Here is a 27,059-nt window from a genome sequence, read left to right as displayed (position 1 = left end):
TACATAAGTTGTCCTGAACGTATAGCAGTAGAATAGCTAGAGTTGTACAAAGAAACAAAATACTCCCTCTAATTCATAAAACGGAAATCTATTGAATATAATTCCATCCAATTTTAAAAACATTATATGCCAAAACTGGAGAACTCACGTTTGAAATTTAAAACATTAATAGATACTACAATACTTAAAGTGTAAAATAGTTATTCAAAGACGATTAAAAATTTATAAAATTGTGTATCTTCAATTAAAATTTTAAATGATGTAGCTGCCAAACGTTTCAAATTTTTACTGTCTGGGGTGGATAATATTTTAGTAAATATGTTTATGTGACTCATCATTTTAAAGATGTTCGATTAGATTAGGTTATGGAAATATTCTTAAAGCTCTATTAGAAAGAAAAGTTACAGTGAAAATTGTACTGTTTAAAAAATGGTGGACTAAAACATATTAAATTTGGGTTTAAAAAAAAAACGCTGTATTTTTCGCAAAATAAACAATTATGCAGTGAAACTAGCTTATTCTTATGCCTACGTTTACACAATATACTGTATATTATGGTCTGAATGAAATGTGCAGTAGAAGACACAAAACCCATAATTCGTGAAATTGTATTTTTATATACAAAAAGGCTGGTATTAAAGTATATTGAAGTATGTAACGCATTGAAATGTGACAACGAGGCCCATTATTGTAGGCGTATTGGATAAATTTGAAGTTAGTGGGAAGTAGGGTAGGGGGTACGTATTGGGTGCAATGAATGCATTATACAGTAATGCAATCGAATCTGCTGCTCTATTGTGTGTCTACCAGATATTCAAGGAACTAATTACCACGCAAGTAGCAGTACCTAAGTACGAACTAGTTTCTGTAATTGCTTCTCCGAAGTGACTGTACGAAGTTAGTTAAAGTGATATATTTATTGTTGGTATTTTACTCAGATATATTTCACTAGATTTGTTCCATTGTGCTTAAAGCACTAAATTTAAGGAATATTCACTGTTCTCAATTATTTTACCCAGAAGCACATTAGAGCAGAAGTAACTAGCAACAGAGTAAGACATTTTAGGATTACATTTGGAAGATTGTATTCGATTAGCCAGGTAGTCTGATATACACCAAACCTAGTGAGAGTGATGAAAAGTTAATGTATTAATTTTATCCTTTAGTTCGGGTGTTAGGATAGGTTCTTCCTTATTATGAAGGAAAGCTATCATTTTTTGAATACATTAAGGGCAACGTAAACAAATCTTATTCTCTCAGCCTAATCACATTGAAAAACATGTACCAACATGGAACTAGATGATCATACGCTTACGCAGTATAAAATTGAAACTTCATGCTAAATTTCAAGGCTATAGATCTGATCGTTCACAAGATATTGTACAGAGAGATCGATAGATTGGCAAACAGATATGAAATCGGCTGAAATATTTCCCTGACGCTCAGCAAATTAGGTTTAACATTGTCTCTGATAACTGTTGATGTGACATTAATGCTAAAAAATTTCATTCATCCTGTTAACATGAACACGAGTATTTGTACAATCTACAATGTCAAAGACACGATGTTGTCACATAGGGTTTTGATTATACGATAAGTTTTATTTTCATATTATTGTAAATAATAATTCAATTTATTTTTTCATGGCTTTTGACGAAGATAAAATTGTATAGCAATATTATTTATACTCTAAAAACAAAATTAAATACTATATCGTGTTTGAAAAGGAATACGTAAGTAAACAAATTTAATATTTAAAGAATAGTCTTCTTTAATGAAATATTTCTGTAATATTCTACTTTTTTTAAATTTTATTCTTTAATCATCTCAACATTCGTACTGTTTTAACCCAGTGACAAAGAATGCTGAAGTCGAGGTTTTTTTTCATTTTTTCAGCATTTCAGTTTACGCACCATAAAGGGGCTTTACGTATATTTTAAACGGAATTTCGCATTTTATAGGTATATATTATTACGATGTCCATAGTTAAGTTCATTGCTTCAGATTTAAGTAAAACTGTGTTTTTTTTTTAATTTTAATCTTTGAGCGTGTATGATTACTTCTGGTTCGAATGAATTACATTTCTGACGATAATCTCTATCCGTTTTAGTAACAATAAACCTTTATTAGACCACTGAGAAGGAATCCCAATGTAGAACTCATAGTCTTTCAATAAAACATCTTACGATTTCTGTCTAGTATAGAAACGGATGAAGACATATATTAGTTAAATATTATCGTGACTTTTCATAGCTTTTAGTGACATTTGCTTGCTGACATCAATATATTGTATGGAAATTTTCGCAAATTGAAAGGCCCATTGGAGAGATCTCTGAGGTCGAAGAAGAAATATCCTACCTAAGTGCGCCTCGAGGCCATAAGCTAAACTATCTAACCAAATTTGATTTCTTTGTAGCCAATTTTCATGGGCGTTGATGAATCATTCACTTGCATATACACTGATACTAACCTTCATGCTTCTCAGCCCAAAACAAACTTTAGTCCTTTCGTACTTTCATTGCATGGTCTCACGTTTGGTTTTACCGGGTGTTTTAATGGCTTAGAGTTTGAATAAAAATAAAATAAAAATAAGTTGATAATTTTTTAACGAATAGAATTCAACGGGGCTTTATGATTATGCGATATTTGCTACAAATTCTGACTGTTCAAAAATACACCTGGTGTCGAAAAATAAATCCCAACTGTATAAAATAAACCATAAATCTTGAAGGGTCTAGCTAACTAGTTTTTTATATAATTCTCATGTTATCACGGAATATTTTCATGTAAATTCAATCTGCATAGGACATCTTTATATGTTTTTTTTTAATATGAAATTATTTGTTATATGAATGAATAATAATTTAATTGATATTACATTTAGTATTACACTTAATATGTGGTTTGATGATTTGTTTTTAACGAGGAGTTTTTATTACCTTAAATTCTGAATAAATAAAACAACTCTATCACCTATATAATAATTGTAATCTTGACTATGAAATACTTTCTAAACGACTTTTGCTGAAATAAGTCCTTAAATTTATATGAAATTTCTAAAAAAAAATGCACACAACGAAATATTGAAGAAGTCAAGATAAGGTAACGAAATTTAGAGATTTTCCTGAAACCATGAGCAACCTATGTACCAAGTCTGTAAGACATCTTTATCTAATCACACAGACGGCTCGACATGCGGGTGGATAGGCAACAAAGACACTGTTTTTTGAAGGACGTCTTGGAACCTCAAAAACAAATTTTAAATAAATGTTGACCTTATCACAAACACTTTTGTAAATTGTTGATGGTTTGGTAAAAAAGGAAGAAAGAACGACCTTGTAACTTTGAGAGTCATTGAAGTCTAACCGTATAAAGGCTTTCTACTCATTACAACCAGAAAGTCTATTAAAAGCTGTTGGAGGAAGAGTCCGAGTGATAAATAATAGAAGTTCTTCAACTGACTTTTCTCGAAATTGGTTTTATTTTTTGTTACCGAGAAGACCTGTTCGATAATATACGAGTATACTGTTCCATAGTAGGAACGTTGTAGTATATAACCTTCAACCAATAAATTACTGAGTATAAAAACATGTATAAGCTATTCAACATATGTTTTTATCGTTATTTATTTGAAATACATTTTGGTTTTACGCTTCTGATTAATGCAAGATTCCAGTACACCACATGACGTGGTTTAACGAAGGTTGCATGTAAAGTTTCAAACTTATAGCTTATTTCATTCTTGGGATTTTCTGAGAATAGACAAAAAAAATAGCAGTCGTGGGACTGCCGATAGAAGTGAAAACGGAACTATTAAGTTGAGAGTAATTAAAACTATATGCAAAAATTATATGAAATTTTTTATGTTTTATTTATTAGTTACATATGATGGGTTAAACAAATCATGAACAAAATATAAATACAAAGTGGTTGAAAAAAATTATATGAAGTTTTTTTATGTTTTATTTATTAGTTACATATGATGGGTTAAACAAATCATGAACAAAATATAAATACAAAGTGGTTGAAAAAATAATTAATATACAATTATCTTAATTATACATAGTATTTATATTTACACGAATTTCAATGAATTCAAGTTTGAACATTATTTTCATTATTTACATCATTGTCATCATTAATTTTGACAATACTTAGATTATCTGTTCGTTCAATCATTTCATTGTATTCTAAAAAAGATACAATAGGTTTATGGTAACTGAAATAAGAAATAAAAATGTTTGATTGAAATTTATCTAAATATCGTATAAAAACAGCATCGATAGTCGTTTTATACTTTGTTGTACTGACTTTTCGATCATTAGACATAGTCAAACCTAATGTTTTATTCAAAAATTCAATTAATGATAAATTTTTGTCATCTGCGAAGTTAATATTAAAGTCTCCGCTTAATATCAATGTTTAAAAATATATTCGTTGTTTTCATTATTCATTTATCTGTATAAAAATATTAATATGTTTCATACTCACTTTTATACTGAAGTCAATGAATTTAAATTCAATAAATAAACAGTAATCCTTCAATTAAATAATTACAATAATAGTCAAATTAAAAATTCACTTAAATAAACAAAATCCAGTACACACAAGTTGAACTTCCCACGTGGTCAATTTAACTTTACTTATGTATTCTACACTCTAATACTTAATGTACAACGCGTCACATTTGCAATTACAGATGTACTGCTACTATAACGTATTGTTGACGTGACTCACAAAATTATACTTATCCAAAAAGCGTCCAACGCGCACATAATACAGTCAGAAATAGTCGATGTATTAGTGTATACGTGTACACAGGCTACTGCGCGTGCGCTAGTCTGGCTCTCCATAGCTATAGATATACTATTATCATTAGCATATTACATTGCGTAGATTTAGTATTAGGCGTTTAATAAATCATAAATAGCACACAGTGACTAAAATAGAATAAACAAATTTTCCAAAGATTATTAACGTTTCCATGGAAACCACTTTAGCATGTCGGTGACGCGAACCGAGGATTTTACCCTCTACCAAAACGCTCAACGCGCCTAAAGAAGTTTTCACTTCAACAATTGGACATAAAAAACATGTTAATTCCCCCTTTAGACACAATTGATATTGTGCCAGGCTTAAATAACGCTCAGGGATATTCCATGAATTGACATACACCATGAATATGATGGTGTCATCATAGAACTCATTCTCGACTGTGTAAAAATGCTTTACGCATAATGTAAAGCCTAAATATGCAATCTTTCTCTTGATATCTTGCAGATGGTTAGGCTTTGGGTGTAAAAATGTCATATAATTCTATTCAGTCTATTTCATACACACGTATTATCATTTCTTTCATTTTGACTTTTCATAGCCTTCAAAACATTTAGAGAACTTAAAATATATTGAACTTAACGATTATTCTTCGGTAAATCCAACAATGTTTTAACAAAATTACAGTATCTCGGGCTCTATTTATATATAAAATACATATGTATGTATATAAACTTTTTAATTGGGTAGCATATATTCAGAAAATGCCTGTGGAACTATTATAATATATGGAAACAGATGTAACGAGCTATAGACCTACGATTCTGCGAATGTTATTTACAGGCCAGTTGTGGTTCACAGAAATGACTTTAGTGTGTGACAACTAATTAATAATGACATCGTTTTTGCGTGGAACTGCACTTAATGGATAGAGTGCATTTCTATGCCAAAAGGTCAACAGTCACATTTATTACTTTATGTGATTGCAATTGGGTAAATGGCGTAGTTAGTGATTACAGTAACTTGTAGAGGGTAAACAACATGCTTCAGCTAATAATCTAACATTTATAATTTTAATATTTATTTAAAGGTGAACAGTTACGTAATATTTGGTGAGAAATAGTATGAAATCTGCCTTAAAATATCATGCATAGGCTGGATGCTTTTAACATGAAAGATATCATATAACTATTACGTTTTAAAACATGTAAAGACTATCACACAATACTTTCTTAATTATGTTTACTACTCATTAAATTAGTGAATAAGATAATATAATGTGATTTAATAGGTTTTGGTGATTGTGTATTAAACAGGTTTTCGTAAATATTGACGTCATAGGTATGTACAAAACGATAATTTCAAAGCTCACACATCGTTTCTTATAAATTCAGGGTTATATGAACCATACTATAATCACTTATTCTTAGTAGCTTATCGACGACAATCCATCAATGAAAAAGGAGTTATTAACAAGGAAAATCAGTCTTAACTGACTTCACAATACCATGTATCAGCATTCAGCTGAGTACAACGTTAGTTAACGTCTGATGCAATCATGACTAGTTGCTTATTGATTTTCTTGGATAAATAAAGAATTTTCGTAATAATTATAAACAATTCTCAATATCCGGTACTAAACTCATTGAATCATTTTATCCCTTATAGTCACCGGAAAGTTTCTTCTCTCTCCTCCACCCACCTTGTGATTTTCACGACTTCACAATCTGCAGTTTGGACCGGTGCCAGTTGTTTGATCACCGACTGATCATTATATAACCAACATAAATCACCACAGGTCCAGATCTCACTATGTTATTCTAGTTTAGTATGTCACATTGATTTGACATTGAGTTTATAGTTTATGCAGTAATTTCTTACCTATTTATTATTTGTAATTTAAACTTATAATACTGGCCAATAGCGTATAGGTTACTGATATAGTAATTTGTGGCTAAAATTTAAATTTAATCTCTTCAGTCTGGTGATTATAAATATCATCGTCACTTTTATTTTCGTCCAAACGACAACGGTAGAACTAAACTAGATGCTACTGAACGGTAATTGAATCACTTTAATAATAACGATAACAGTAGTCGCTATTTGTGGAATAACCTAAATAGTCTTCGACAGAATAACCTATACTTTGAGGAAGGGACGTGGGTAGGGAAAACAAAAAGTAAACTGCAAGGCAGAATTACGCTATACTGCTTCCCGTAACTGTATTGTCGGAACATTTATATTTTCGAGTTTATAGTTCAGCCAGTTCTAGTATTAAACTACTTGTGTTGCAATTTCCGGTGAACCTGACCTAATTATAGGCAAACAAATGTCGCTTTCTCAAATCTGGTTACTTTGACCACGCATTGAATTAAATTAATTAATACTCAAATTTGTACTTTGTGTGATCAAATTTAAGGAAATTAAAACATTGATTTGATATGTGCCACACATTTAAAATTTATCACTGAAAAATATCGTCTGAATGAGAGGTTACTTTTCAAGTCACGCTCAATGTAAGATGATTAATTAATTTAATCATACAATCATTCAATTATAGTCACCACCTGTACAGTGTACACGACCCGTACTGGTAGGCCTACCGAACTTACTTATAAACGTTATAATTTCTTATCCGTTACGTGGGTGTTGTTTGTGTGATGTTCGTATTTACTTTATTGTTAAGTAATATTACAACGCTAATAGTGCTAAAATATTTAACACACATATATATATATATATTATATATATATATGTGTGTGTGTGTTTTTTTTTTTTTTTTTTTTTTTTTTTTTTATAGAGGTTTGAAAAAAGATCTTCCAAAGACACTACCATCGCTAAACTCCACCGTCCATCTTCCGGCAGATATACGTGGGGGTAGTGTGGGATTCCTTCCAGACTGGCAGACCTACCCACTAAAAAAACAATCCTCTCCCCTCCCCCCGTAGATGGTACGGGGGGGACTGGATTGGAACCCGCGTTAGCATTACATCAATCCAGTCCGTGCTGCGTCTTGCAACGCCTACTCCAGGTTACTGGTCCCTTTCTGCAATTTTAGCTTTCAGGAGGCGCTGTGCGTAAGCTTCAACAGCTGACCAATTTTCTTCTTTTTTGATCGTATAGGCCACCAGGCTTGAGGGGGAGAGCCTGGTGCCTATGATCTCTTCAGTGGTGCTTCTACAGTCAATCCACCGAGCACACTCGAAGAATGTGTGTTCGACGTTGTCAATTTTGTCAGGGCAGTATTTGCACGTCAGTGTGGTGTGCAGGCCCATCTTGAAAAGATAAGCATTGAACTGCCCGTGTCCCGTCAATAACTGGGTCAGGAAGAAGTCCGTGTCCCCGTGCTTCCGAGAGACCCAGACATCGATGTTCGGAATGAGGCGCTCCGTCCATCTGCCTGTATCCCCCGACGTCCATCGGTTCTGCCACTCTTGTTGCGTCTCGTTTTTTATTCTTGTTTTTGCCTCCGTGTAGTTGTCACAATTTACTTTAGCGTTGTAGAGCTTGGCTCTCTCAAACGCCAATAAGTCGATAGGCGCAGCTCCTGCAATTACCAATACTGCTGCTTCGGAGACGGTGCGGTATGCGCAGGCAACCCTGAGAGCGCCTCTCCGCTGCACCGCTGCTAACTTTCGCCGATATGTTTTCTGCTTCAAGACGTCCCGCCCATATTTCTGCTCCATAAAGCAGTACAGAGTGAACTACCTCAAGCAGGACTCGTCTTTTCCTGGTTCGTGGTCCTATCGAGTTTGCCAAGATCCTTGATAGGTTGGATACGGTCTTGCTGGCTTTCTTGCATGCACTTTCGAGGTGTTCACGATAGGATAGCTTCTCATCAATCATTAACTCCTAGATAGCGTAGAGCTCTTGTTGACGTCAGAGTTGCGCCTCCTATTTCTACGGTAAATGGTTTTGGGAACCATTTTTGTCTAGTCAAAACGACCATCTCTGTCTTCTGTTTGGCGAGTTTCAGGTAGTGTTTTTCAAGCCATGTTTCGATGGCATCCGTGGTCCCCGAATTAAAAACTCTGCTTCTTCGGCACTATCTACCACTATCGTAGCCGCAACGTCATCAGCAAAGCCCCGTGAGCTGTACTTGCTTCGGCAACGAGATACGCAAGAGCTCGTCGTAGTCCGCGTTCCAGAGGTCGGCACCCATAATTGAGCCTTGAGGCACGCCGGCTGTTAATTCATGTTTCACGCTGACCCTCCGTCGTTTCCACAATCAGCTTCCTCTTGTCGAGGTAGTCTTCAATCATTCCCAGATTTTCTGGCTTCACCACAAATCTGTGCTCTAAAGCGTCCAAAATGTCTTCCCAATTTGCGCTGTTAAAAAGCATTTTTTAACGTCGAATGTAAGGAGAAGACACACCTTGCGAGCTTTGAGGCTCCCAGACCATGCCTCTCGAGCTGTCCTCCGTTACCTTCTGAATCGCGCCAATTGTCGATTTCCCCTTTCGGAAGCCATGTTGGTTTGTCGCATAACCTCCGGCACGATCGATGTCGTTGCGAAGCCTACCTTGAATGAGCTTCTCAAGCAGTTTTCCTGCTATATCCAGCATGCAGAGCGGTCTAAACGACGAAGGCGTTATAGGGGTTCCCTTCCCTTTATCTAGCAGAACCAATCTCTGCCGCTTCCAGACTGTGGGAAACGTGCCAGTAGCTAAGCATGCATTGTAAGCATTAAGAAGTATGCGTGGAATACTTCAGGGCTACAATCTTGATCACTGCGGCTGGAATGCCATCAGGGCCTGGCGCTTTCCCGATCTTGATCTTGATCTTGGCCTCCGTCTCCCTCCGAGTACTTGGAGTAGGATTTACCTGAAGAGTAGCCATACTCCGTGTAAGGGACGTTAGCAATGCATCTTGATCAAGTTTCCTAGCGTTCCACTTCCGCATGTGAAAGTTGCGTAGCGAAGTCGATCCAGGTGCGAGTCCTATGGCGAATGTCACATAACTGGTGGTCGCTGCCGCTGTATTCTTCTGATACCCTCCAGTTCTTGATAATGTTGGCAGTCCTTGGGGGTCGCCAGCGTAATATCCAGGATGGATTCTCGGTAACCCGGCCTTCGGAAGGTTGTGGTGTTCCCGGTGTTTAGGCACTACAAGGTCAAGCCTCGCTGCGATGTCCGCGACTTCATTTCCTCGGGTGTCTGATAGGTCTGTACCCCATTCAACCGATTTAGCATTAAAGTCGCCACCGACAATGACCTCCCCCGCCAAGCTTAAGGATAGTGTTTTCTACGTTTGCCAGTTTTTGACGGAATACAACGATACCCTCATTTGGCGAAAGATAGACGCTTATAAAGTAGGTACAAAATATTCTACTGAGTTCATTGAAAAAATTACTACTGTTCAACAACCAATTCCTGAAAATTCAATTCTCGTAACAGTAGATGTAAATGCTCTATACACAAACATACCACATAAAGAGGGTCTGCAGGTTGTAGAGAGTGTTCTAGGCGCTAGAAAAAATAATTTTATTCCATCGACCAACTGTTTGATTGATTTAATGCAATTCGTCCTTAAAATGAACAATTTTAAATTTAACGACAAAAATTATCTACAAATTTCGGGTACAGCTATGGTCACCAGGATGGCTCCCTCATATGCTAACCTATTCATGGGCGAATTCGTGAAGAAATTTCTAGCCTCACAAAATCTTCAACCATTGAAATGGGTACGTTTCATCGATGATATATTTTTCATATGGCATCATGGATTGGAATCTTTGCAAGAATTTTTGAAGAATCTTCAAGAGTTCTCTCCTTTGAAGTTTACATGGAACTATTCTGATGTTATGATCACTTTTTTAGATTTAGACATTTTCTTATAATCAGGCTACATAAAAATAAAATTGCATGTTAAAACAACAAGCACAATGAACTATCTAAATTTTTCAAGTTGCCATCCAATATATATAAAAAAGTCTATTCCAAAATCTTTATCTATACGAGCCAAGAAGCTATGCAGCAATGATATAGACTTCTTAAATTACATTGAAAAATTAAGCAACACTTTTAAACATTTAAATTACCCAGACAAAATTTTTAAAAATCAAATAAACAAACCAAAACATCCAGCAAGCTTCAATTATAAAACACATCCAAAGTTTATTACACAGTTTTTTTTCTGGACTACACAAAATTAACAGTATTATGAAAATTGCCCATAATGTCCTACTTTCCTCTCCAGATACCCAAACTTTTATGGCTAAAGCACCTGGAGTAATATTTAGAAAACCTCCAAATTTGAAAAACAAACTTGTCCAACCTAAACTACCTAAATTACACCAACCCGTTACTAATGGATGTGAACCGTGCAACAAACCACGTTGCGGTTCTTGCAAAATTATAAAAATACTCTAAGGAATTCAAAAGTAACGTAACAGGTTTAACTTATCCCATCAATGGCAAAGTAAAATGTGACTCTAAGAATGTAATCATCAAATTAATTGTAAATTTTGTAACAAATAGTACATTGGACAAACATCTAACCACCTTACAGTCAGAATAACATGGCACAGATTTGATATTTTCCATAAAGACAAGGAGAAGCCATTGGCCAAACGTGCTGCTGAGCACAAAAAAGACAAAATTGAAGAATGTTATAACCTTAAAGGAATTAATAAGGTCTCCCTTGTCCTGAAGAAAATTTAAATAGATTAAAATTTAAAAATCTGGAACAAGCACATCAATTACTTTTAAAATCAAAATACCCAAATGGTTTAAATTAAAGATAAATTTAACTTTTTCCAAATTTCCATCTGTGCCATTAATGATATATCAGCTGAGTTTTTTAATGTTTTATTTGCGTATTTACATTTTTGGTTACTTTATTTGTTGTGTGTTTCTTGTTTTCTTCATATTTATATTATGCTTCTTGAAGATGTGGGTATTAAATCCCACAAAATATATAGAGGCCTTATAATCTTTCTTTTTTCGTTTCAATAAGTGAAATAGTATATATATATATATATATATATATATATATATATATATATATATATATATATATGTATATATATATATATATATATATATATATATACAAATGTATTTAAATACTGATTAGTTATACCTCTTGAAATTTTTGCATAATTCCTGAATTAAGCTTTTAAAGAATATCTCACAATTCTTAAGTTTCAAATATAAGTCATTAAAACTGTTACTATCACTCGATTATTATATAAAAGTTGCAAAATTTCACCATAATCCATCTACAGAATTATCGAACTGTAACTTGGAATCTTTTACAAAACCAGCCTCTGTTCTACGATTGTAAGTCGCCCGCCTAGAGCGATAAAATCAGTTATTATAGTTGTGGCTCGCATAGTTTACTGACTTCTGCAATGAATCTAGATTCAGTTGCATTATTAGAGTTCATGTAAATTGTTTAGTCAGAGTTATGGAACTATAGATTCAATTTAAATATCCTGTCGACATTTACGTAGTAATATTTCACAATCGGGTGGAAGGAATATTGAAATATCGCTACAAAATAAATCATAGTTTCAAACATCAATCGTAATATCTGATATTTTCACACTTAAAATTTCCAAAATTGTTGGTCAGTTAGAATTGGCCAGTTATCTATACGTTTACAGCTAACAAATTATTTTCTAAAGATGTTCAAATGACTTTTGTAACCTTTTGATTTCCAGCCTTAGATTAAAATGTTATTTTAATTTATTTCCATTTTAAAATCTAAAACTTCCAAAAATTCTTTCTTTCACAAGTTACTGATTATAGTGTACATAGCGTGTATTCCATCACTAATGTACCCTAGTAAATGTTCAATATATAGGTGGATTTGATCTAAATTGTAAAATACACGTTTTACAACAATAATAATTGTCCCATATCATTCCCTAATTTAACCATCAAAAATATATGATTTGATTTAACCTCTTAACAGCAACTGAGGAGAATATTTAATTCCTTTAAGAACAATGGAGGTCTTACATATCAAGTCATCTTTCAAATATATCCCACACGAACCTTTTTGCTTACTACTAATCGATTTTCAAATGTAACTGTAACCTATTTGTATTTTCATTCGATTAGTCACCAAGAATGTAAATGTGGATTCGGTTTCTGATTGGACTTCTGACATTTTTTTGACGCGCTGTGTATAGTGCCGAGGAACTTGTACTTACTAATTAAATTGTCTCTTAGTTATGATACTAGTTTTGTTACTTAATTACAGTATATCTTACTAGGTATGTTATTGTGGATTACACCCTCCTCTAAATACTCCTTGTGCACTATACACTGGCATTTATGGTCTCAGCACAAGAATTATCACATCCTGGCTCATATAGGAAATTAATTTGTTTCAAACCGTATCTTTGTGTTCATTAAGGATACCTCTGGAATAGAGACGATACGAATTTCAAACGTTATATCCATGCCATGGTAGAAAAACCATGCTAACCGTGTTGGGGTTCGTTGCTTTGTGTCTGACTTGAGCAAGGTTTGATCATAATCACCTCAATACGCTTTTCAGAGGCCTCTGGACCACGTATTGAATATAGATAACATAATCTGTATTAATGCAAGAGTTGAACACATGTTCGAGGTAATGTAATTTACAGTTTATGATCAGTCAATATAATCAGTAAATGCTCTTGTAAGAGCAAACACCAAAACTGGTTAAAACTGTTTGTTTCTATCGACACATGGTATCCACCAACAAACACATCAATATTCAGTAACGTGAAAGTGTAGCTAATATTTGTTTACGTGTTTACATACTGGATTGGAAAATATGACAAACAGTTCACCAAATACTACTTTATTCTTAAATTTTATACTTGAAAACCACCTATCATGTATATAAGTACTAACCATATAAGTTAGTACTTATATATTTAGTACTTTTTATCGTACTTATATTGTTAGTACTTACATAGTACTAACTATATAAGTACTATATTACTTGGCTACGATTCAAAAATACAAATTAGTATACTTTATGCAATTACCCATATTTTAATAAAGTAATTGCAAGCTACATTTAAAACGCTAGTATAATACTGGAATATTAATATCAGAGTTTTCCTAGTGGGACGAATAGTAGTTGAATATTAAAAAGTGGTTCTACCAAAAGAAATGAAATACCGCACACAAACATTTTAAGATATTGTCATAGCCTCAGCTCACATCTGAATAGAATTTATTGACTGGAATTAAAATTAATTAACGTGCTTTTGATTTCTGACTGTAATGAAGCAAATTTGTAAATCAAACAAAAACCGCGAAATTAGTTTTTCTCCCGTTGAAAAATTACTACTTTTTGTCAACTACATAAAGTCACATTACTACCTACCAAGAAAATCATTTTATATAAAGCTTATTTCATAAGACCCGTTTGACACATTAAAGTTTAATCTGGCATTGCCGAGTTGCTATTAACCGTGTTGAATAATAAAACGAGAGAGTAATAAACCGTGGTATTTGAAATTTTAACTAGGACGAGTTTTCACGGTGTAGTCTGCAGTTAAAAAAAAAATATTAGGATATGACGTACTCATAATTAAGTTACGAGATTTATAGTATGTAAAATATGTGAATCGAAACAAATTCAGTGGTTTAATAAGTCTAGTGTTACCCTTTATACGTTCAATTTATGATCTAATAATTTTTTTGTTTTTTATTCATCATAATCAATATATCCAATCAATCTAAAAATAACTATACAAACTATTACATGAGTTGTTTGAAAATAAGGTTTTCAAACGTTTTTCATCATTATTTGTATATTAAACAAATCAACAGTACTATTTTTAAGCCTCATTCTCTTTTTCAACTTTAAAAAAATTCTTATGACTTAAGATTATGATTTTTTTAAATTAAAGATTATCTCCACGACCAAACAAGTTATTCGTAAAAGAAACAGACATATACCCTCATAAGTCGTGTGACCTCATTTACTCTCATAACTTTTTAGAATAAACCAAAAGATTGCCACTACCCAGAACTTAGTGCTCCACATAGCACATTTGCGTGCACTAGGTAAGGTAAGAGACTGGAGAGGAAATCACTATCGCCTCTTACACTATCAAGGCACGTTACCTGAAACAAAAAGCACATAAAGGCAATGGTCGAGAGGGGTAGTAAAGAACAGACGCTCTCAGCCTTACCTTTTATCGGAATCTCAAAACTATAGTGTGTTCGAATTTAACTGGTTGAGAATATATTGATAGTTTTTTTATAATGCTTAATAGTGTAGGCTAAATTGGTGTATACAAACTAAACAATCAATTTTTAAAAGAAATTATTTTCTTACCAACAACTGTAAAAAGATAATGATTGCTTTTTAGTTTTAAAATATCAGCAGCTACTGAAACGTCAAATGTCCTAAGAAAAACCAGGAATTTTCAATTTAAATAGGTAAGTACAAGCAGTAAAATACTCTATTACCACAACACGGTTTACTTAGTGTATTGGTAATTTACATGAATGTACTAAACTGGCACCAATATTCTTAGTAAAGCTCGATTTGCATATACCGTCCAAGTCCATGGTTTTAAATTTGAAGATCTATGAAGTGGGAAGGATCTGAGTAACAACCCTTTTTTAAGCCTAAGTTTCAGGGTTTATAAGTTTCAGGGTTTAGAGAAACATCAAGGTACGTAAAAGATAACAAAAAGAGTTGGCTGTAAAGTAGGAGATTTGTCCTAACGACCATTACCGCTACCAATCCATTACATTATTTGTAGTTTTTTGGTCCTTCTGTACAATGCCACCCTCTTTGGAGTATGAGCTTCAGAGTTTAAAATGGCAAAAGTAAATTGTTTACAGAGATAGAGATTCTTTACTATTCCTGCCTGTTATATAAAAAATAAAAATGTTATAATCATAATAACCAACATTATGTGTTGATAAATTATGATGTGTCTTTTACACACCTTTTCAAACATCTATTAATAATGCATTATTAAAAAATTTCACGTAGTTCAAAATGTTGTCCTTAATGAGACGTAAATATTTCCAAGTTATGAATACATGGGTTTTTCCCTAATTATAAAAAATTCATATCCACCTGGGCTGTGCACATTCTTGAAGGTTTTGACACAAATTAATGACTTGAGAGATTCTTCTGCCGGGTTATAGTCCTCGACGACAGATCGGAAGAAGAATATAACGACCTTTCTAAACTTATTATAGTGGAATAAATTAAATGTAGAAATCATACTTTATTTCCAATTACTCAGTTCATAGCAACTGACTGATCAAGTAGTTTATTACAGCTGTATAAAAGTTACACATATTGTAGAATTCCTCACAGACATATTCCACTGCATCCCATGAAGTCGTTCCAGCCATAAAAGATTGCTGTGGACTAGATATTACTCATGAATAATTGAGTTGGACAGAACAATTCTTAACCAAACTGATGTATTTTAATGATATTCCGCTTCATAAAACCTAGCAATGCACGGTTGATCTGTTGCAATTTCATACACTCCTGCAATCCAAAATACAAATTAAAATTAAATATTTTTATGAACGAAACGATGGAAGTATTCCATTATAAACGAAACCTCTTGTTATGTTGATACTACAGAATATCTTTTATATAGATTTTACTTTTGTCTAAAATCTGACGTACATGTAAGGAAAAATAAAATTCCTTATTTTTATTTAGGGCAACATAATTGATTGACAAACGTTAACCTACGTTTAAAGTATATTTAATTTCTTCTAAGAAGGCATTCGTATTTTAAGGAGGCGACGTGTTGGCACAAGCCAAGTTTTGGAACATGTTAAAGTGGTGAGTCCACAATACATAAACAAAATACTAAGAAAACTCACATAAAAACTTAGCTTGAGGTAGTTTATTCTGATGTCAGGTTTAATGTATGTCATGTGTTTTAAACTTTCAGTTTTAAAACTCCTTGGTCATAGAAGACTTATGTGTATGGTTCTGTTTGTTACAGACCACTGTTTATATGGATTCCTGTTATATTCCATTATTTAATTAAACGCTTCAGTATTACGGTTACGTAGCAACCTGTAAAACTTTATTCAGATTTTGCCAATAAAGGCAATGGAACTTGCACATGCACAATTTTTATATAAATTATAACTACACATATAACAGAATGAATATGTTTAAAAACTACTTTATAAAAGTTTTATAGCTTCAAATTGCAAATGCTAAAATATTCAAATATAGTATCCTCAAGGGAAAAGTATTTACCAATTTCAGGAAAATGCAAGTTGTTTGCCTATACAATACATATTTTAAGGATTTATATATAAGCTATTATATTACTCGTATATTAAGTTTAGTTTTAGAAAACCTGTTTCATATAAACTTAACACTTAAGATACATATCTGCTATTGCTAGAAACCCAGTTTACTGTAAAAGTGGATTGCTTTGCAAAATAGCTCATAACAATGGATATGTGATTTTCGTTATTGATTACATTACACAGTCTTCCAGTCTATTTCTCCCGTCTAATTTTAACATTAAACTAATCAGCTGATATAAAAGCAGCAGTATATGTGCTTTGATCCACCAATGTGTGCATATTGCAGCTTAATCAGGATTAAGCACGGTCCGACACTGGCTGTAAAGTTTTACAGCTTTTAAAGCTCCCATGTAACAAATTGGCTGCAATGGTTTTAGCCTTGTCGGTCACAAAATAACGTTTAAATACGATCTTGTCGCTGCATTTATAAATGACAACTTTCGTATTTAGAGCATTTCTAAATAAACCGGACAAGGTTAATGTTTAAACATTTTTTAATCAATAGCATAGAGCATTTAAAATTTTACACACTGTTAGTCGTAAAATGAAATCCAAAGTAAAAAATAGCAATAATTTGTTTTAACAACACTATCCAAGGCATTTAATAAATCTAAATATATAAATTGAATACTTAATTACTTTTTAAAATAGCAATATTTTTAATAAAGCAGGTTGTTTCATATCAAGTTGTAAAGTCATATATTATTGATTTTGCCCAAATTACTATTATTTTTCTATTGGTAATACTTATGTTAATACATAATGTATATTATGTATTATGTAGTATGTATTATGTATAACATAATGTATGTTATGTTAATACTTAATTGTTAATGCTAATGCAAATATATACAAAACTAATTAACTAATAATTTGACTTTTTAAATTTATATAATTATAAATCGCTTAAACAATGGAAAACTGATTGAATCAAATTTGCTCCACTGACCTATTTTTACTAACTAGCTGCCCTGCTCCTGTTCAGCAATACTACCAATTAAATATCCTTTGTTATCTTTCGTTTGAAGGTTTATTCTATTAAAAATAATATATTTGTATCCTTTCTAATATTTAAAACAGTAAAGTTTCGTTTTGTTTATCAAGAGAAAATCGTAAATTTTCCACACACCTAATTGATGAATATAGAGACTGTATATATTAAAATATCAGGTTCTCCTCTCATACCGAGCAAATTGGCTCGCGGATATAAAACTAGTAGTGATAATTTGCATAATTTTCTTATATTTTTTATTATAAATTGTTACATACATTTTAATTATATTTATATACAAAAAAACATGATTCTTCATTCCGAAATAGTTTACTGAAATTTATTGCTGAACCTATATTTCTAAATATATACACATTTCTGTGTAGAATTAAGTTATGGAACCTTGGGGTACTCCTGAACTAACTTTCATACAACCTCCTTGAAATTGTCCTTTATTTCTTAATAAACGGCCTGATTGCTTTCCGAGAAGTACTAATGTTTTATGAATTGCAAAGAGCTGCTTTATGCCATATCTTTCTAGTTTTACCATAAAGACAGAATGGTTAACACAATGGAAAACCTTGTAATTAAGATCTCACTTGATAGCACCAACCTACTTGTCTAAGAAGTTCCACAATGGAATTATTGGTAGCAACAGAGAGTTGTAATATATCTTTTTAAACCAAACTGCGATGTTGTCAAAAGCTGCATTAGAGTTGAATTACAGTGAAATTCTTTTTTACCACTGTTACCTAACAAATAATTTATTTATACTTTCTTAAGCACAGCAATGATTACAAGATATTTCTGTGAAAATTAAAATGAGTGTACTGTTTGAACTTTTTTTTCGGTGAATTTATTTTATATAATTGTTACATAAAATTTAGATAATATTGTCGAAGTACTAATGTTTTATGAATTGCAAAATCGGCATCTGTGGGGAGATGTACCTAAAGTACAAAATGACAGAGACCCAAATGTTACAGTTACGAACTTTTAATTAAGAACTTGATGCAACATCTTGTCTAAGAAGTTAGTCTGAATTATTCCAACAGAGAGTTGTAAAACTTCGTTAACAAGAGAATGAAGTAGTACAGCTGCAAGTATTATAATAACTAATAATAAATAACTAATTGTTTTAAACGTGTTTTGGGATTGATAAAATTATGTACTACGGCCAATAAAACGAACAGACGAAGTTGGCTTAAAAGACCCAAAAGGCAGATCAGTTTTCGATTCAATTGAGTTTAATTAGAATATATATATATATATATATATATATATATATATATATCTTTATATAAAAAACAGAAAACTTGGAGTCAAAATACTTTTTTTTGTTTTACTGAAATTATTATTTTTGTATTAACTGAAAATAAACCATCAAACAAATTATTAAATTAAATAAATCTTTTAATCACTTAGGCATAAACCATGGCCAAAGCCATGTTTTCTTCACATTTTCGTATGAATTCTAAAAATTTAGTAAATTTTATATGAGTTGGAAATTTCATTTTTGTTTTTAATGAAACCTTTATCCTAAGTAAATTAAAATAGACGAGACCTAAAATATTCTTTTAGGTACACATACACTTTTGCAAATTCATATACTAATCCTGTATAGAGACCAATAACGAAAGACTGTTAAATAACTGACTGTATGAGGAACTAATTATATTAAAGGAACCGTCATTGGACTTAAATTAAAGAAAAATAATTAAGGTATAATGTGGCTTGGCTATGCATCAAACTATGGTGTATTCTATAAGAACAGGTTTGCGGTCTTTATTTAAGTTATATAACTGATACAATTCAAACAAGTTTTTGACTAGTAAGATATTCGCCCCATGATTTAAAGGCAAACAATATAACGGTACGTATGCTATATTTTATTCTAACGCGCTATTGATAGTTGGAGGAAATGTCTCTTATAGCGACGCTGGTCCCACTGATGAGGGCGAAGATAGCGATGATGGCGAGCCCGACGTTCTTCCAGAGGCGCCACCGCCCCCAGCCGAGGCCGCCGTTCCAGAAGACGATAGTCTCGGTGATGGCCGGCAGGAACAGTCCCAGAACAGAGAACCCCACTGAGCCGACCAGGGAGATGACTGGAGCTAGTTGGGGCACTGCTATTCCGAACAGTACTGTAGACAGACGAGTCTGTGTTAGTACAATATTGGAGAGCTCTAATTATTTTATAATTCTTAGGTCCCAGCAGAGCTTTGCAGCCTAGGTAGCATAATTTTGGTACTAGCACGACTGAGAGGCTTTTTTGTTATAATTCTTTTCAATTTGTGGAAAGCTTTTGGAAACTTTGGAAGAATAAAGCTACGTATAAATGATCTTTGTAGGATATTAGAATGTAGAAAACCACCAAGTACCGCCTAACAGGCTTAGTATTTGGATATTGTATACTTATATTAGGATCGCTGCAATAATCATGATTAAAAATGATATCCAAATATTAATGTTAGCCTCTGTAAGCTTTAGTATTTTTAGCTTTAACTCTCAAAATGTTTAATGACACAGGTATTACTGACCTTAGGAATAAAACGTACAAAATTTCTTTGATTGAATCAGATTTTTTTGCATCATTTTTGTATTTTTAAACCAGTAACGTACTTGGATTATGCTGTATGTAAGTTTGCAATACAGCATCGTTTTTGTAAGTTTATGACCCTAAAATGTATCCTTCAATCACTTTAGTTAGTCTCCAACCAATTATATTGCTTAAATAACAACAGAAAGGCTAACTTAAATTATTAATAGTTCGATCCTTTAATTTGTTCATAAATCGAAATCAGTTTTGTTGTCTCACCTGTGCCAAAAATGAGAAGACTCCTGATGATGTAAAATCCCACGAGTTCCCTGCCCTTACCAATGTGAGGTTGGGCAGCCTTCCAGACCACCTCGAAGCAAGCAGTGAACTGTAGTCCATAGGTGAAGAACACAGCGAGAGCCACGCTCACTTTTACTATTTCGGACTGGCTGAAAAATATGAAAGGCTGTTCTTTATTCCCGCATTCAACACATTCCCTCCGATACAGTGTATGTGATATTAATTGTTAAATGTGTTCTGACCTATGTTTATGTAAATTAAGAATCTTGTTATCTAATCTGTACCTGACACCCAAAATCTAGTTTTAAGGTCGCTATATACAAATTTACATTAACTGTATGTCTTAACCTTTTGGCTTGTACAGAATCGTTGTGGAAACGTAAATTTTTCTAAATTTCCATAATGGACTCTGGGATGCAAGAACACATCTCGGCTGCCAGATGTAGATGCCCTATTAAACTAATTTGGAGATTGCAAGTTTTACACTTACTCCCGCAACTTTGGATGAGATACAGAGATTCTTTGTTTAAAGTGTGTTATTGACGATAGGTTTGAAAGGATAACATGATTTTGGACATTTGCCATCGTTATATGTTACAAAACTTATAACAAATCGTTTCAAGGATTTGAATCTATCCACTTTGTCACATAAGGGAGGTATACATACAAAGTAAGAGTAGAAAGAAGAAAAGAAGGTAAATAAGGGGTTTAAACGTACGCTAGAGCTGCTTGGAGTCCAGTCCAGGTGTTTTCACTGCACAACATGCAGGTCACAAATACGATACACGTACGTCACACCAGTACAGGCGAAAGTGGATACCGGTACTGAAATTTTCGGATGTCTTTGAACCTCTTTATTTTCCCTTCTTTTCTTCTTTCTGATAATTACTATTGTATATACTACATCCCCCTCCCACCTGACAAAAAGGATAGGTTGCAATTCACGAACATTGCGTTATACTACCTTTTCTAACATACAGCGATCATCCAGCAGGGATCACTTCTGGCTGGTTTATACCTACCAGTTGAACCAACCACTGGGCACAGCAAAACCGATGTGCCACTTCAATCTGGGCAACCTTATAGATGTCCAGTAGCGGCACATCACTAACCGCAAATGTTGAGATTCTGGGGTTCATGGGCAATTCGATAGGTCTAGTCTACTGTGGGAGATGACTGTTGGAGTTGGCGGGGTTTGTTTCCCTTACCTCAGAGGCTCTTGTTACCTCAACAAGGGTGTGCCACCCCCTGCCTACTTTGACTGGAGAGGCTGGTTCACAGCTGGCCTCCCTTCTTCCGGGATGACTTTGAGATGTAGTGCCCTAATTCTTCCTCGTGGATCTTGATAGGAGGCGGCCCCTACTCCCTAACCTTACCCATCCTGAATATCCTATCACTCCGGAAGCAGCGCAAAGGTCCTTACAGGACTAAGTGCAATTTAAGCTTCTTGTCCTAAGAGAACAAAAAAAAAATAAAAAACGTCCGAAATCCTCTTATACAGTTGTTCTATATAACCATAAAAGCTTTAGAAAAAAGTTTAGGAACATCTAATTTGCTTAGTTAAATCTCTGTTGATGTGACTTTGAAGAGAGCGAACTCTATGAATTTCTGGATTCGATTGAGGTAGAGAAATAGTTGCAGAGCTATTCTAATATTCATAACTGATCATAACAGATTTAAACTTTTCGCCATATTAATTCGAAGATCTTATGATTCACATGCTACACGCGTAAATCTTCAGGTCCTTATTCAAAGGAATTTAATGGTTTCAGAGATTTGGACTCTGGCCAATCTCTATCAGCACTTTCAACAAATATTTTTGCAAGGACAATCCGTTTGATGTTTTTAAGCTTCTGAGCTCTGTACTTAGTAATACGATAAATGGGATGAAGCGGTGGTAACTTCTCCTAATAGCTCAGTAAGATATGAATTTCATAGTCCCGAAAATCGAGGGTTGGTGGAGTAACAATATTTAAAATTTTGATTGATAAAAGTTTTGTGCATTTCACAATAAAAGGGATAAATGGTCACCTGTGTATGACTCTTCAAGGACCAATCTTAGAATCCACTAAATCTCAGAGTATCAGTAACTTTCACTATGAAAGACTAACATAGTTTTTAGAAAATAAAGAAATCTGGTTGTACTACTCAATTCTATCAATGGATAACATCGGTTTTAGCTACTTTATTCACTCTGCTTTCTATTCAATGTCTTGTTTCATACAACTAAAAACGATTGGATTAAATTAAAATTCACTCAGTTTATGATTGATATGATATTGTCTATGATTGATATTGTTTATGATTGATATGATATGAGTCTAATATTGAAAAATACTATTAAATTCAGGAAAAAACCAAAAAGGATGTTATATAAAAATAATATTGTTTTGATACCTAGTGTCAAACATAGTTTATTTTCACTAGAGAACATATGATAAATTTGAATATTGTTGGTCAATGCAGTATTAGATTAATTTACAATCAACAAGCAACTTTAATCATATATAAAACCCTTAAAAAGAATAGTATAATTATATAAAATAAAGTTATAACTATGATTGAATTCATTACAATATTTATTAATATCTAGACTTTTGTTATTCTTGTTTTGAAGTTTTTATCAATTTAATACTTTAAGAAGTTGACTTGAAAATGTTTAACAAACCAAACAACCATACCTACGACGTGACATTTTTTCCAATTGAAATGGCAAATCATTAGTCGTAGCTTTACATTATTCGTATTTCGGTTGAAAACACATATTTTTATTAAATATGTTATAAGGTACAAATGCAAAAGAAAATTTTAATTCATAATCTTATATATGTACATATATAATGAGTATGTATCACTGTCAAATAATAAGCATAGGAAATACTTAAGTTTGTCAAATTGTTGTCATTAGATTGTTATTATGAAGTTAATCCATTTAAACCCATCCATGATCACAACTGGTAAGTCCAGCAAAATAAAGGAATTATTATTTATCAAGCTATTCTTCATAGTGATTGGCATGTGATTGGTATATTTTAGAGCATTCATGAAATAAACGCCACAATTGACAACAAAGTCTTCCAAAAACGTGTATTCTGCCATATATTTTCCGAGATATCTACAAAAGTTCGTTTACGTCCTCGAGTGCGGTAAAAGCCGTCTAAGCGGCAATACGTCAGGTTTAGTGCGTCGGCCAAATGTTCAGTTGACTTTTACACGCCTCACGTGGTAGTGTCATAAATATCCCCCATTTCTTGTGTGTTACAGTTTTGTGTGTTCTAATGTGGCTCTGTAGCAAACACCTGTGTTTTATCTTTACAACCAAAAAACCTAAAGAAGAGAAATATTCTTATGGATAAAAAGTGAGATTTACGTCAACTTATTCTTAACCAACCTCCCCAGCCAGCAATCTATCACAGATAACAATATACCACTTCAGATTAAAAATCCATATTTTACTAGAAATTTCACATTTATAAGTGACTCTTAGGTTTTTCTTACCTCAGAGGAAGCCTTGAAAATCTTAAATGCTTAAATGCCGTAGGTCGACTTCTACATCAAATTAAAATTAGCACAATACTACACCGCAACGGAAATCTCTAAAGTTTCGGCAAAAACAATGGTGCAGTTAAAGTTTTAAAACTATTTTAAAGTAAATATAATTTGAATTCCAATAGAAAAAGTTATTTTCATTTACTGCAAAACTGTTAACTGCTATAGCATAAAATGAGCTTCAGAGTTGTATGGGTGGTGTAAGACTCATCAAATCAGTGGTACAATCACTTACGCAAATCTTGCAACAACTTTCGTCTGATTATTTTTATACCTAATCGGCTTTTGGGTTCAAATAGATTATATAGCGTAGTTTCTTTATCTATTTCGTTTTATTTCGTAGGCAATCAAAAGGATCTCTTTGGAAGATGCGCAAGAAATAGAGCATCCATGAAAAATCATTCTGAAATGCGCCTAATTGTTAAGAAAATTAAGTTATATGACATCATTCAATCGCATCTAGGAAATGATAACAGGGCTATAGCTTCATTAGCTAGTACTCACATATCATCGCCCATGTTTAAAGTGATGCTTCCCTTGACGTCATCTCCGTATTTGAGGTAGCCAAAAAAACCAATTGCACCGTAAAGGAGGGTGATGAAAACCATAGCAGCGTTCAGGACCCCCACGCCGCTCACCAGCTTATGTGGCCGCCTCATGGAATTCTCAATCGGCAGGATCTGTTAACAAAGAAACTGTTGGAATGATATTTATTTTAATATCAATACAGGGGAGTATCAAAATACCCGACCAAAGGTAACAAAATAGAAATCGCACACGTGAACGGACTTTCCAATTACCTTTTGGACAAAATCAATAAAGCTTTTCCTTGAACAAAAAACAACAACAACAAGAACAACAGTTCCGATTCTCGTTTCTGGGAAGTTAAGATTCTAAAATTATTGTACAGAGGGTCTGAGAAACAGACAGATAACTATATGAGCTGATCTTTGACCATATGACCCTAAAATCAATAAGGCATTTCTTGTTGCCAACATAAACCCATGTACCAAGTTAAAAATCTCTAGAAATATTCTATCAAGAGATCACATAGCGGACAGACAGACAGACGGTAATACAGATGAAACATCTTTAAAGTTCTTTCTTTCAATAATACGAACGTATGTACCACTTTTCAACTCTAGCATCTTTCTATCGAGAGTTATCACAGATGAATGGATGAACAACGTTACTATTTTAATAAGGCACTTTTGATCCTTAATAATTTTACATAAACAAATTTAATAAACAACTTAAATACTTACAGTAATTATTTTCAAAGTACCAAAAGTAAATTATTGTAGGTGCGGTGTCGTCCATTATACTGCACATTTTTCAAAAAGCAGATTTAACTAGTTAAAACAACCCAGTCTTGCGTAATTCGATCTTGACGTAAGACGTAACCAATACAACCACGAAAATTTACCAACGGACCAATAGAACGACGAGGCTGTTTAATCAACAGTCTGAAGTTCCGTCATTATCAGCTGATGAAATTCCTTTCTCTGAAGCTCTTTGCTCTTACTGGGCCGGGAAGCGAAATTCAATTCGGATTTATTGTTTGGAACACAACCTAAATCTTTATTTAAAAAAGGGAAGGGAAATGGTAGAACTCTTTCTGAACAACAACAACAAATAAGCAGAGTGATTTATATAAGGTGTCCTGAACGTATACCAGGAGAATGGCTAGAGCTATGAAATAAATACAACTCTCCTGATTTACATACCAGAAATTTATTCAATATAATTCCATCCAATTTAGAGAACATTATGTGCCAAAACTGGAGACCCTACGTTCTTATCTTAAAAACAACAAGAGATAAAAAATGTATTAAATGTAGAATATATTTTTCAAATACGTTTAAAATAAGATAAAAATATATGCAATCTACAATTTAAAGTTTTAAGTGATGTAGCTTTCAGGCGTTTAAAGATTTTATTTTTGGGGTTAACAGCAATAATTATGTAAATAAGTTAATATGGCACATCATTTTAAGGATATGGGATTAGATTAGGGTTAGGCATACATTTTTAAAGCTCAATTAGACAGACACGTTACACTGAAGATTGTTTTTAAAAATAGTGTACTGTTTCAAAATGGTGGACTAAAACGTACCAAATTGGTGCTATACATAACCCTGTGTTCTCTACAAATTTTTAAATGAAACATTGAAAGTATCTATTTCTTATTTATGCTAATTTTTTATTTCATGATAGAATGTATATGTATGCATAATATAATGTTGCGATTGAAATATGTAGTAGAAGTCATAAAACACATCATTCGTAATATTGTATTTTTATATACAAAAGGGCTGGTATTAAAGTATATTGAAGTATGTAACGCATTGAAATGTGACAACGAGGCCCATTATTGTAGGCGTATTGGATGAAGTTGATGGGGAAGGGTGAGGTATTGGGTGCAATGAATGCATTATACCTTAATACAACCGAATCTGCTGCTCTATTGTGTGTCTACAAGATATTCAAGGAACTAATTACCACGCAAGTAGCAGTACCTAAGTACGAACTAGTTTCTGTAATTGCTTCTCCGAAGTGAGTTGAATGTACTTAGTTAGTCAAAGTGTTATATTTAGTGTTGGTATTTTACTATTTGATATATTTCACTAGATTTAACCTT

General features: G+C 33.1%; 1 protein-coding gene across 1 annotated transcript in view; it reads right to left on the bottom strand.

The window, feature by feature from the left end:
- Positions 1-27,059, bottom strand: part of LOC124363376 — a 76,968-nt gene that overhangs the window by 5,885 nt on the left and 44,024 nt on the right. Inside the window, exons 17-23 of the mRNA XM_046818627.1 lie at positions 24,923-25,098; positions 20,849-21,018; positions 19,934-20,174; positions 9,482-10,000; positions 9,149-9,348; positions 8,873-8,958; positions 7,810-8,450 (exon numbers count right to left, since the gene is read on the bottom strand). Coding sequence (XP_046674583.1) covers positions 7,810-8,450; positions 8,873-8,958; positions 9,149-9,348; positions 9,482-10,000; positions 19,934-20,174; positions 20,849-21,018; positions 24,923-25,098 — 2,033 coding nt within the window. The remainder of the gene's footprint in view (positions 1-7,809; positions 8,451-8,872; positions 8,959-9,148; positions 9,349-9,481; positions 10,001-19,933; positions 20,175-20,848; positions 21,019-24,922; positions 25,099-27,059) is intronic.

Source organism: Homalodisca vitripennis, chromosome 5, assembly GCF_021130785.1.
Source record: "Homalodisca vitripennis isolate AUS2020 chromosome 5, UT_GWSS_2.1, whole genome shotgun sequence".
Lineage (NCBI taxonomy): Eukaryota > Metazoa > Arthropoda > Insecta > Hemiptera > Cicadellidae > Homalodisca > Homalodisca vitripennis.
This window is presented reverse-complemented; position numbering and strand designations above follow the sequence as displayed.